The sequence below is a fragment of the Monodon monoceros genome, unplaced genomic scaffold (genome assembly GCF_005190385.1).
Source record: "Monodon monoceros isolate NGI ecotype Baffin Bay Population unplaced genomic scaffold, NGI_Narwhal_1 Super_Scaffold_1, whole genome shotgun sequence".
Lineage (NCBI taxonomy): Eukaryota > Metazoa > Chordata > Mammalia > Artiodactyla > Monodontidae > Monodon > Monodon monoceros.
Genome location: NW_021703765.1, coordinates 13,000,245 through 13,013,243, shown reverse-complemented (window position 1 = coordinate 13,013,243; position 12,999 = coordinate 13,000,245). Strand labels below are relative to the sequence as shown.

The following is a 12,999-nucleotide window of genomic DNA, read 5'->3' as shown; positions in this document are numbered from 1 at the left end:
TATTTATTTTTGGCTGCATTGGGTCTTCCTTGCTGCGCGTGAGCTTTTCTCTAGTTGCAGCGAGCCAGGGCTACTCTTCGTGCAGTGCGCAGGCTTCTCGTTGTGGTGGCTTCTCTCGTTGCGGAGCACAGGCTCTAGGCGTGCGGGCTTCAGTAGTTGCAGCACGCCGGCTCAGTAGTTGTGCCTTGCGGGCTTTAGAGCACAGGCTCTGTAGTTGTGGCACACAGGCTTAATTGCTCCGCAGCATGTGGGAATCTTCCCGGACCAGGGCTCGAACCCGTTTCTCCTGCACTGGCAGGCGGATTCTTAACCACTGCACCACCAGGGAAGCCCTGTACCTGTTTTTTTTTTTAGTTCGATTTCATAACACAGCTAATTCCACACTGTTGCTAAACATAGCTGCAGTATTCAGCACACAAGGTAATTCTTACATGAAGAAATTAACTAATTTAGAACTTGATAGTAAAAAACTAACATATCTGATATTTCTGACACAGTTGTTATTTATAATATAGTAATGACATCTCAAGTGGATTTGAACAGCAATAAATGCTTTCCTCTCTAATGATTCTATTTTTCACTTTAATATTTGGTTTCTGTGTACCATAGTGATCCTTTTACTCTTTTTTTTCTTCTGTTATCTCTTTCTTTTGTTTTCTTTTGACATTTCTTCTCCTACATTTTATCTATACATTGAATTATTTTAAAGTGCTTCCAATGCTGGCAAATACAGTTGTCACCAAATCTATAAACGAAGTTAGGAATAGCAAGTACTCCTGCTCGTTTAGCAGTTGAGCGTTTAAAATGATTCCTGTGGCTCACTTTAATTTCTTTAACCTGACTTATAAAATGTCAAAAGATAAGACCCTCTTAAAAGAAAAAAACCTGTAAAAGAAGTTCCATACAAATGAAATGACTGATGTTCACCCTAAAGTTTTCCATACAAAAGATTCTATTACTTCCACAATGCCTTAGTACTTCACATTTTCTCATACTCAGAGAAATTCAGAAAAGATTCATGGTCATCTCCATTAGGTGTGATGCTTTGAGTCTAACATACATGTCCTTAAATGTCTTATTGTTTGCCACAGAAAGGAAGAACATCATAAATACATAACCTCAGAAGTCTAAAGTTAGCTTTCACCTCCTTATATTTCAGGAAGGAGAGCATGGGCTGGATGAACATAAGCTCCACATGTATCTGTCTGCCTTGCAGTCCTTGATCCCATCTCTCTTTGCATTAGTGCTACAGAACGCACCTTTCTCCAGCAAAGCCAAGCTTCATGGTGAAGTGCCACAGATAGAAGGTACTGAACTTAAATTATGGAAGGAAGATGTAGAATATTAACAGCTTAGCTTTCCAAAGAATCGTTTCTGATTAAAAATGTAAAAGTCACTTTATATGACAGCATAATTACTAAAATGTATCATATGTGTGGAACTGCATGGTCGTAGATTGTATGATATCTGGGGTGAACTATATGGCTTCATCTTTTATGGATAAGCCTCGTGGTAGTATTTTATAATATTTGTACTTTCTTTCCATTCTTAATCTAGAGGCTTTTATTATAGCCTTTTTTTCAGTGTTATAAGTCAGAAATAAGCATTTTCTTTCATTAATAGAGCTGAATTAATAGTTACCAGGACCAGTTTATGAAGCTTTTCATTTCCACTTTCTTTATATTTTTTCTTCCCCAGCTATTTCATCTTATTTTCAGTAGGGGAAGGTAAATGTAATTACTCTTTCCTGCTATGTCCTTGATAGGAATATAAGCATATGCAGCACAGTTTCTTTTTTTTCCAAAAAAAGAATATGATTTATTTTCAGAAATACATGAAATTGATAGCAAGAGCCAGTATTTTCTTAGCTCAAAGTCTAGCTAACTAGTAAGTGACCTTTGATCCATGGTACATGGTAGCCCCACTGCACCTAACCCCCAGGATAAACGGCTATAGACAAGTTATTACTATGTATGAGATTCCTTTGCAGCTTTTTCAGATTTGTGAATTAGCCGTGTCTCTTACGGGCTTCTGATAGACAAAAGAATTATAACATTGAGAAAATCAACACACAGTGTTTTTAGAATTACAGTTTTCATGTAAAGTAAACTGGGCTACCTATAATCTTTGGGATATGAAGCAGTGTGTCCAAGAATACACAAAGCACAGCATAAAAATGGTGTATACTGTTAGAATGCCAGTTTTACTTCGAAAATTGAGAATGGATGGGGTAGAGTTAGTTTAATATTTTTTAATGATATTGAGGAGAATGAAAATTCAAACTTTTAAGATAAATCTTCATAAAGCGCTCACAGCTGGCTACTTTAGGTTCTACCCCTTCACTCATTAAGACACTTCATCTGCCTAGGGACTTTCCTGTCTTTCTAATTCCCTCTCTTTTCCTTCCTGTCTTGCTGTATTGTTCTGCTGGGGCCAGCATAACGAAGTACCATAAACTTAGTACTTTAACAGCAGATATTTATTGTTTCACAGTTCTGAAGTGAGCTCTCTAGAAGCCTGAGATCAAGTTGTCAGTAGGGTTGGTTCCTTCTGAAGGCTGTGAGGGAAAAGCTGTTTCATGCCTCTCTCCTCGCTTCTGGTGGTTTGCTGGCAATCTCTGGTGTTCTTTGGCTTGTAGATACATCACCCCAGTCTCTGCCTTCACCTTCACATTCTGTTCTCCGTGTGTGTGTGTGTGTGCACGCACATGCACTTGTCTCTGTCCAAATTTCCCTTTTATAAGATCAGTTATATTGCATTAGAAGTCCACGCTATTCCAGTATGACTTCATCTTATCTAATTATATCTGCAACAACAATATTTCCAAATAAGGTCACATTCTGAGGTTCTAGGGGTTCGGACTTCAACATATAAATTTTTAAGGGAGACCGACAGTTCAACCCACAGCACTTGCTATCATTCATTCATTTAGCAAATAATTCTTAAATGTCACCTATTGCCTGCCAAGCACATGTTAGAGATTAGATAGAAAATTTTCAAAACTACTTTACCATCCTGAACATATTCCTTCTGGTGTTTATGTGACCTTCCCTTGTGATTATGTCTTTATCATGCCAAAAATAATCTTTTAAGTTCTTATTGACTTAATTTGACCCTCTGACTTTTAATAATAACTGTAAATGTTAATGTTATTATTCTCACATGTAGGTTATAATACATTTATTATAAATGAGGAAATATTATATCCTTATATATCTATCTATATATATATAGATCTATCTATATATATAGTCTTATCTATATATCTATGTCTCTGTGTCTATCTGTATGTACATCTGTATAATTTGGGATACAGTTTATTACAAGTGAAGATTTAATAGTTTTCTCTTACATAATGAAAATTCCAGAGCACTAGCTAATATTTATGTCAGGCACTATTTTAAACACTTGGGATACACTCATAAACAAAACAGACAAATATCTCTGCCATGAAGAGCTTACATTCTAGTGAGAGGGAAATACATTGAAGAGTCATAACAGTTGTTATTTTGCTGGATTTGAATAATTGTGGTTATTTTTTGACAATAAAATACCTATTAAAATGGCGTTCTGGGGACTCTTCTGTATGGTTACAAGTTAGATGCTTAAATTTTTTAAAATCTTTTTAAATAGAGTAATGTTTTGAGATCCCTGAACCATTCTGATTGCTTATCTGTTAGAACTGAGTTATCCAAGTAATTGCTTATTTCTTGACATTGTTTTGCTTCTGTTGGACCTAGCTTTAAATCTTTGGACCTCACTTTGCCTGTAATAAATCTTGACATTATCTGATTTACTTTTAACTGTTCCACTATTTTTCAATAATTTGTCAGTATTTTTGAAGGAATAATATATTGATACATTCCATCATAGTATCACAGATTGTGACCAATATGATATAATCCTTTTTGAAATTATCAGATATGCTTCAACAATATAGAAATATGAAGTACAGATATCCCTCACCATCCAAATCTATTTGATTCCTAGGTTGAGATAATGACAACTCAAGCAGAAACCTCAGATAGTATGGGATACCATGTTACCTAAATTCATTTATTTGTTTGTTTGTGTGTGTACTATGATATCAAATAGGAGACTTCAGCTAGCAAGGGATAACCTTTATCTGTACTTAAGATATTGTTAAAAGCCTTGGGCAGCATAGGAGGACAATACCATCTTAATTTTGTCTTTGAGCACTTTTAAAGTTATTGCATGTTTTCTTAAGTTTAATAATTATCATTACACCATTAATATGTTTTGAGAAAATGCTGCATCCTTAATTGTGTCTTTTTAGGGTGTTAACCTCTATGCAGGAGTTGCTAGGCCATTAGGAATTTCTGTTCAACAGTTAATGAGCTGTTGGTAGCATTATTCACTTAACAGCCATCTAAGACCTGTTCTTTAATAACCTGGAATCTAATTATGATCTGTAGAATCATAGATTTTATTGATCTGTTCAAATTTTACAATATACTAGTGTATATTCATGTTTTATTTACATAATTTTAAAAGTAATTTTTTCAGTTTTTCCCCCAAAACTTTTAAAGTATATACATGAGACTCTGGTTATAATATTTATAATACATTTTTTAATAATAATTTTGCTTTATCTTACTGGTCACTGGTTTTAACACTTTATAGTAACTTAATGTTTATCAAACTATGGAACATTTTTTAAATAAATCATTTAATATTGGAGATTAAATACTTAAGAAGCCTGTTCAGCTCAAGTTTTAATGTATTTTAGGTCATTATTCTCTGGTATTAAACAGTTTTTCCCTGCTGTCAACCTATTAGTTTCTTGCTGCCTGAAGGAAATATTTTATCATAGTTATTAGTTTTTGACATAAACAGTCTGGTGGAATTACAAGTATTTCTATTTTTTTAAAACCAAATTCAAATCCATATTTTAGCTGAGATCTTATTTTGTGGCCAATTTTAATTTAAGTGAAATTTTACTCTTCACTGGCAAGCTCTTTCATTACAATATTCATTTACTAGTTATTTAGTCTCATAAAATCCTAATTTTTGAGATTTGCTAAATTTGTTCACATATGACAAAAATTTACAGTTGATCCTTAAACAACAGGAGTTTGAACTGTACACGTCCACTTATATGTGAATACTTTTCAATAGTTAATGCTATAGTACTACATGGTCTGTGGTTGGTTGAATTTGTGGATGTGGAAGAACCTCTGATACAGAGGGCCGACTGTAAGTTGTAGGCAGATTAACCCCTGATTGTACAGGGATCAACTGTATTTCATTTTTTTCTAAAAATGGTTTAATTAATATATTTTAGTTTTATATTTAAAGTCTATAATAAGCTAAATAAATATTAGGAGGCAGAACCTTACTTTTCTTTTGACAGAATAGCTAACTTTCCAAACTGTCATTTTCTATGTGATTTATTTTGCTTCTAATTTTTATAGTGACTAGGTTCCCTCGGGCTATGTCGCCTCTTCAAGATGTGTCTACTATTATTGGAAGTCGTGAGCAATTGGCAGTACTGCTACAACTTTATGATTACCAGCTGGAACACGAGGGTACAACAGGCTGGGAGAGTTTACTATGGGTTGTCAATCAGTTGTAAGTTACCATCTCCGTATTCATTTGGTACATCTCAATCAGTTGAATGAAAGGTAGCTCACTATATTTAGCCTGGGCACTGAGAGACAAAATATAACAAAATATTAAAAAACAAATAGCAAAACATAACTTGGCATCATCTATGGTAAATTTCTTTAGGAGAGGAGATTTATACTACTAGATACGTAGTTATTTATCTATGAAGATGGTGCTGCTGTATTATGTCAGAAGACCTATCTGCTGCCTTATTGTCTACAAGTGGTGATGGATTTTAAACTACATCCAGACTTTTCATTTTTGAGGCTGAAGTGGATGATGCCATGTTAGCCAAGCTCTTGTATGAAATATCAGCTCCATTGATTTGAGTCTCATTAACTCCATACTTAGAACCCTACCATTAAGATTCCATATATTTTATGGCAGTCAGTTAAAATTTATTTTAAGAAATTTATAGAATATAAACTGAAGACTTTGCAAAGGGTTCCAAACAACTCCTTTGCATTCCAATTTTACTAGCTATGAAAAGCAGAACAGAAGATATTGTTAGATTTGCATTGTTTCAGAAATTGGCAAGGAAACAATAATTTATTTGTACCCCTGCCTATTTTTCTTTCCTTTCACATTCAGGTTGCCACAGCTTATAGAAATAGTTGGCGAAATTAATGTTACTTCAACTACCTGTGTCCATGAATTCTCCAGATTTTTCTGGCGCCTTTGCCGGACATTTGGCAAAATTTTTACAAACACTAAGGTAAAAACTTGAATTCCATGTTTTCTTATATGCAAGAGATATAGAAATGTAATGTGTTAATTAATGCTATAGCAGAGTAAATAAAAGCGTGAACCCTTCCTTTATTCAAATTATCTTTTAATACCTTAGAAAACTGTGATAGTAAAAGAAAATTCTAGTCAGTAATATTCTTCTCTTTATTCATTTTCAGAAGATGATTTAGCCAAAACTTAGTTTGTATCCAGATTTGGTTATAAGATCTACTCACTGTGGATATCTCAAAGCTTTCTAGCATAGGAAGTATCAGCTAGGGGACTCAGCTGTGATTTTTTGAATGTGCTTCTGGTACTTTACCATCTACCACAGATTCAGGAAGCAGCCATTTGCTCAGCATGCTTTGGTCAAAACTTCAGGTGATTATAGAATCAAAGCAGCTTGTATAGAATACTTGCTACAAGATATAAGCTCTTGGAATAGAATGGACACTTGAGATAAATGCTACATATTTCAATCACTGTCACATTTGCCTACCTAGGCTATTCTGTAGTTTTAGATATTAAATTGGAATGTCCTTAGGTCCCACTTTCTTCTTCAATCCTGTTAATCCATTTGTCTTCATAGCATATTGTTAAGTCAGTTCTTTAGAGCTCTAATAAAAACATAAAAAGATGTCATTGCTATAATCAAATGTTAATCAAGACATTTAAAGGGTAGAAATTTTGTTTAGCTCTTTACTATTAAACCTGTAGTTACTGAAACATTTAGAGCATGACAGTTTGGTATAGTGGACTGGACGGAATTCAGAAAATGGGTTATGACCCTGTTATGTTTGTATCCTATGATAAATCATTTAATGTATCTGTGCTTAATCTTTCCATGTGTGAAATGAAGAAGTTGCTTCAGTGTCATTTAATTCTATAAGTCTGATTCTGTAGATTAATCTTTTCACAGTGGTCTACATCTCAGTTTAAATTGAATTTGTAAATTAATATGCCTGACCTGTCAATAGGAGGACAAAAACCAGAGCTTGATGTTATTGTAGAAGAAACAAAATCATTTTACATTTTTCACTAACATGTAATTATTAAACAAATATGATTTGATTTTACTGGTAATCACACTTGGCACAATTTGTTTGACATCTCCAAAAGAAGTAGCTGTTATTTATTTTACTTTTTTTACAAAAAGAATTAGGAGTTCATTTTAGCACTTAACAGTAAGTGGTTGACTTCAGTGGCCTGAAATCTGAAATCCAATAATGTTAAAAATAAAAAATTGAAACAAGCATTTGCTTTAACTTAAAATTTTAATGTTAAATTCTGTACTTGATGTTTAAAGTTAAATTTTAAAGAAGTTAAAGACTAACCTAAGCCAATGGATATCACATGATGAATATGTTACTTATTGAATACCCTAAATGAATGGAATTTCATTTTCATTCCTTTTATATACAGCAAATTTTTTCAATAATTCTAATCATATAATATCTGCCTAAATACCCTTTCTAACATCAAGGTCAGTTTTAGGAGGTAGTAATTTCAAGCACTTAAAATCACCTTGGAAATTATTTTAATTTAGTGAAGGAAACTAAAGACCCTTCAGAAAACTTGCTGACCTGAATTGATTCTTTTAAATATTTTATCTCTGAAAGGTGTTGTTTTCAGTAACTTAACTCTTCTTTTTTCCTATGGCTCTTAAGAATTGTTATGTTTTTGACTACTTGAATCAACAGTCTATAAAACAAAATAAATAAGTAGTGGTAGTAAACATTTTATTTATTTAACCATTGATTGGTCTGTTGAACTTGAGACTTTCTGGATCTTTTCTTTGGGTTGCTTAGGTAAAACCTCAGTTCCAGGAGATTTTAAGACTGTCTGAAGAAAATATTGGTAAGTTTGTTCATTATTACTTTTAAAAACAATTGAATCTCTTTACTCCAACAAAATACTTTATTCATTGTATGTAAAGTGTATAAATAAACTAGCAAGTACAATTGAAAAGGAAGATTTATACTACGGAATTCTTGGTTTTACAACTCTGCCACATCTAATATCCTTCCCATGGGGTGGCAGTAAGATTAATCTTTGTCAATTTGACTGTAAGTATCTACCTTCACCGTAATCAAATTGAACTAAGGCTGAGTTTCTCAAGCTGAGTACTTGTACCCTTGGAGAGTTGAAGCAGTATATTCGAGATACTGAAAAGGAAAAAATAAAGAGCATCTAATTCATAATTAGTTACTTAAAACTTTTCAAACTTAAAACAAATTGTAATTGAAGAGAATACAAGATACACATATATGTTTTTTAAATGAAACATGAGATTTTAAAGAAACTATAGGCTTTAATGGGCAGCTCCAGCCCCTCTGTTCATAGTTTTCACTTATCTGTCATAAGAAGTGTAGTTGTAGCACCACTGGCCTAAGAACTCCTTTATGTGTGGATCTTATGTCCATGTGTATTTTTCTAATTTCTTAGGAACGAATTGTGAAAAATGTTAGGAACAAAAATGTATAGCCCCCCTGTTTTGTTTTTAAACTTGGTTGATTTTGAATGTATAGGTAATTCTTATCTCAGTCCTACCTTAATGATTTGAATTGAGTCATCTGAAAAACTCCATTTGGGGCTGTCCTCAGAGATAGTTAGAGAATGAATAAATGATTCCCTTTAAGTTTGAAAATGTCAATGAGATTTTTTTTTTTGACAAATGCTTCCCAAAGTTTATATTTAATAGCTTTCTAAAGGGTTAATGCTTGGAATACCTAATAGTTAGTATTATCTCTTTAGTTAATTATTAATTCTGATGATAAATTGGTGAAGAATATTTATATATTTTTGGAAACTGATAGGTTTTAGAATTATTAGTTAGCTGTGAATATTTAACTGTTCATATAGGAAGTGATTATTGTATATAATCACTGTATATACAGTCTGTATCTGTGAATTCAACTTAAGCTTATGTTCCTAGCCTCAGATTTACCTCTCAGCTACCATAGTCACAGTCAACCAACATCAGTACTCCGCAAAAGAAAAAGTTACCCTTACCAAGAGAATAAACAAACCTCAAATACGAATTGATATGAAAATGGAACTTTCTTTTTTGCTGAAAATTCTTTCAGGACAGTTAAATACATTTTTTCAAATCAATTTCTTTATGTACTACTTTCTGAAAAGAATTTAAAACCATATTAAAAATAGATAAAAAGTAATTTAAAAAAGTTTGAGTACATAAAAGTAAATGTAAAGCACTTAAAACAGTGCCTAAAAATCAATAAGTGAGAGCTGTGGTACTATAAATAGCAACTGTCATATCACCTCTGGAACATTTTTATTTTTAAATCATCTATGTGTGCTGCATAAGAAAATCTCTTATGTTACAGTAGTCACAGGACACTCACCTGTGATTGGATGCTTTCCCCTCTCCCCATGCTTTACTTAGCCTCCCTACTCCATGAAAATAATCAGGGTTCTGTCTGGCTGAAAATCCCTATACAGGACGCAGGAGGAGCTCTGGAACTAGGCTAGCACTGGAAACTAAATAGTATCTCGTATCTGGAAGCAGGTAAAATGTATATCTGGCTGCCTCCTTTCAGCTGAGTGCCTTTACATTTTACTGAATACTGCAAATTGAAAACCTGACAATTTATGAAGACCTGCTTATACGGGCACTTGGGAGAGTGTTAAAGAAAGCTCTGATTTCTGACTGTGCAAATAACAGTAGAGCATCTCATTTTGGTTATTAAAGTTTTTCCCATCTATCAAAACTGTTTATGCTAATGGCTCTGAAAAGTATTAAGTTGTATAATATTTTCACAACCACCAGTGGATATGTGTTTTAATCAAAATATTTTTCAAAGTAATAATATTTATTTGTAAGCTTTGTAACCAGTTGTAATTTTAAATATAATTTGTCTTATGACTTTTTGCTTTACATTTAAAGCATACTCAGATTTTTAAAATTGTTTTTGTGATTTTAGATTCCTCAGCAGGAAATGGGGTCCTCACTAAAGCTACTGTCCCCATTTATGCAACAGGAGTCCTTACGTGTTATATTCAGGTAAGGGAAAAATTCTTTTGCTGGAAAATGTAAAGCACTTTCTATTTAGAAAGATAGCTAATATTATGTATTTTAATGTGTTTATAATTGAAAATGTTACCCATAAGTGAAAACAAAATTTATTTATTCATTTCATTCAATAAATAATTTACAGTGGTGAGCATATTTCAGTAATAGTCTCTGAGGAAAATCTCTGTTGGACAAATAAATTTAGAGATTCTGTGCTTCTTGATATTTTGTTAGAGGTGTTAGATTGCACTTATTTAGTAATTTCTTTGTGTTTCCTGATAATTTTTTCATTAATAAACAACAAAGCACATGTGTTAGGTGAAGCAAACTACAAAATGCTGTAGCATACTATATCATCATTTTTAGTAAGGTATGTTTTAGTATAACATTTTTAGTAAGGTATGTTTTATTTTTCTTAATTGTTACTGCATAATAAATTACCCCAAAACGTAAAGGCTTATTATAACTCTTTTATTTGCTCACGATCTTTGCTCAGCTAAGCGTCTCTTCTTGCTGGTAGTCACTTATGTTGCTGCATTCACTTGGTTGGTTGGTAGGGGGTTCAGCAAGGATGGCTGAGCTTCAGTCTCCATGTAGTCTTAGGGCCTCTCTCTGTCCTCAGGGCCTGTGGAACAGCAGAGCCAGACTCATTACATGGTGGCTCAGGGCTCCCAAAATTGCAAAATCAGAATCTGCTAGGCTAAAGCCTAGGCTTGGAATTAGCACATCACTACCGCTGCATTCTGTTGCTTAAAGCAAGTCACAGGCCCAGCCCAGATTCAAAAAGAGGGAAATAAATGAGAGCGTGAACCAGGAGATGTGGTTCATTGGTGGTCACCAATGTAACAGACCACCTCACTCTACTTAACGTTGTTTTAAGTAAACATATTATGTTTATTAAGGCACATCAGTCATTTTTAAGTGTGAGGCAGTCCCACCTGTGAGGCGAAGTTACGGACTCAAGATAAAGCATTTTTAGGAATTAGAATGTGAGAAGCAAACAGGAAGATCTTTTTTCCCAAATTTACCCGATTAATACCTAATTTCTTTTGCCTTTTGTATTCAGAGTAAAGCAGTTCATATTTATTGCACTCTTCTTCCAAAATAGATTTGAACCATCCTATAATATTAAAATATAGTTCTACAGTATCATATGATACCTTGAAACAGAAGCTCCAACTCTGTTAAAGTAGTACAGTATTCTTTTAAACTTTTCTACACTAGTTTCTAAGACTACTCCATAATATGTATACACAGAGAATCCCTGTGTTTAGAATATTTTAAGTCATGTAACCTTAACAGATTGTATCTATTGTTATTCTTAAATTCATGGAGATTAAGTCCTAGCACATATTATGAGGCACAATAGCGTGAATACCATTTTCCTCTTTAATTTTAGAAGCTCTTCCAGCATAATAACAAGTGTGATATCAATATTTTTCTCTCTCATTTTTAAGCTCTGGCAGTTGGTTAGTACGTTGGTTTTCACCATAAATGGTATTTTAAGGCATAATGAAGTACAAAGTTTGCCTCATGGTAGTCCCTCAGTATAGGTTTGTTGAATAAATGAATAAAGACATGCTTTTTGAGCCACTATATGAAATCCAAATATCTAAAGAGATAAGAACTTTCCTGCTGGTTACAAAATGTGAATTGAGGTGGCTGTCCTAGATTGCCCACACCAGCTGTTAATATTTTTCTTACTAAACCAAATTTTCTGTTAGAGTTAATCACGCCCTGATTGCTTTGGTAAACAAAACCTATTTTGAATCAAATACATGAGTAGTATTAAATTTCAAAGCTGAGAAATAGTATTATAGTAAATTTTCAAATCAAAGGAATCCATGCTCATTTAGAAGTATATTTCATAGGTCTCATTTCACACTTGTTTTTTCAGATTTACAGTTTATCTTCCAAATTTATGGATACTCTGTTTAATATAGTAAGCGACTATAAATGAGTGAGATCTATATTCCAGCATAGCTCTGATGCTGGTTTGTCAGTGTCTAAGTTCTTCCCTAAATAGACTGGTGTATTATAAAACTGCTGTGTCCATCCTTTATTCATGCTGATCATTACTTTTGTCAATCACTTATCTGTACCTCATTCTAAATTAACCTGACCATGTAGAAAAAAGGTAGGTGGTTATCTAGTCTTCCTCATGGATCTATTGATATATACAGAAGCCATTTATTGTTGAGCTAATAAAGACCTAAAGACAGAATACCTGACTCTATATATATTTACTTTCTGATAGAATGTCAGATTCCCTCCCTTACAGATTTAGGTTAATTTAACATACAGTTATTTTTTTAACTTTCCTATTTAGTAGACCTGCTTTTTCTAACATATTTCTTAATACAGTACTGCGTAAGAAAAAAGAAAGAAATATTTTTTCAGATTATTAAAATAATGGTTTGTAAAAGAAAGATTAAAAGTAAAGATTATTTTTTAGTCAAGGGTGTGACTGTTTTAAGAACACAGTGGTCTATATTTCAGCAAGTGTGAAGCTTCTCACCACTAATAATTTCTCAGATATCAATTTTCTACTATTAGGAGGATAACTATTTTAGTGGTTTGTATTTAAGTATTTAGAGCCAAAGTTAATGGGA

At 33.1% G+C, this 12,999-nt stretch overlaps 1 protein-coding gene across 9 annotated transcripts in view; it reads left to right on the top strand.

Moving 5' to 3' along the window:
* RELCH (RAB11 binding and LisH domain, coiled-coil and HEAT repeat containing) overlaps positions 1–12,999 on the top strand; it is a 120,002-nt gene that overhangs the window by 75,831 nt on the left and 31,172 nt on the right. For all 9 annotated transcript variants that reach the window (XR_003793580.1, XR_003793579.1, XM_029222998.1 and 6 more), the window contains 5 exons: positions 1,160–1,307; positions 5,436–5,592; positions 6,220–6,343; positions 8,163–8,211; positions 10,299–10,378. Coding sequence is in view for 7 of the 9 variants with exons in the window: in XM_029222998.1 (XP_029078831.1) it covers positions 1,160–1,307; positions 5,436–5,592; positions 6,220–6,343; positions 8,163–8,211; positions 10,299–10,378 (558 nt within the window). In the remaining 2 variants the exon portion in view is untranslated. The remainder of the gene's footprint in view (positions 1–1,159; positions 1,308–5,435; positions 5,593–6,219; positions 6,344–8,162; positions 8,212–10,298; positions 10,379–12,999) is intronic.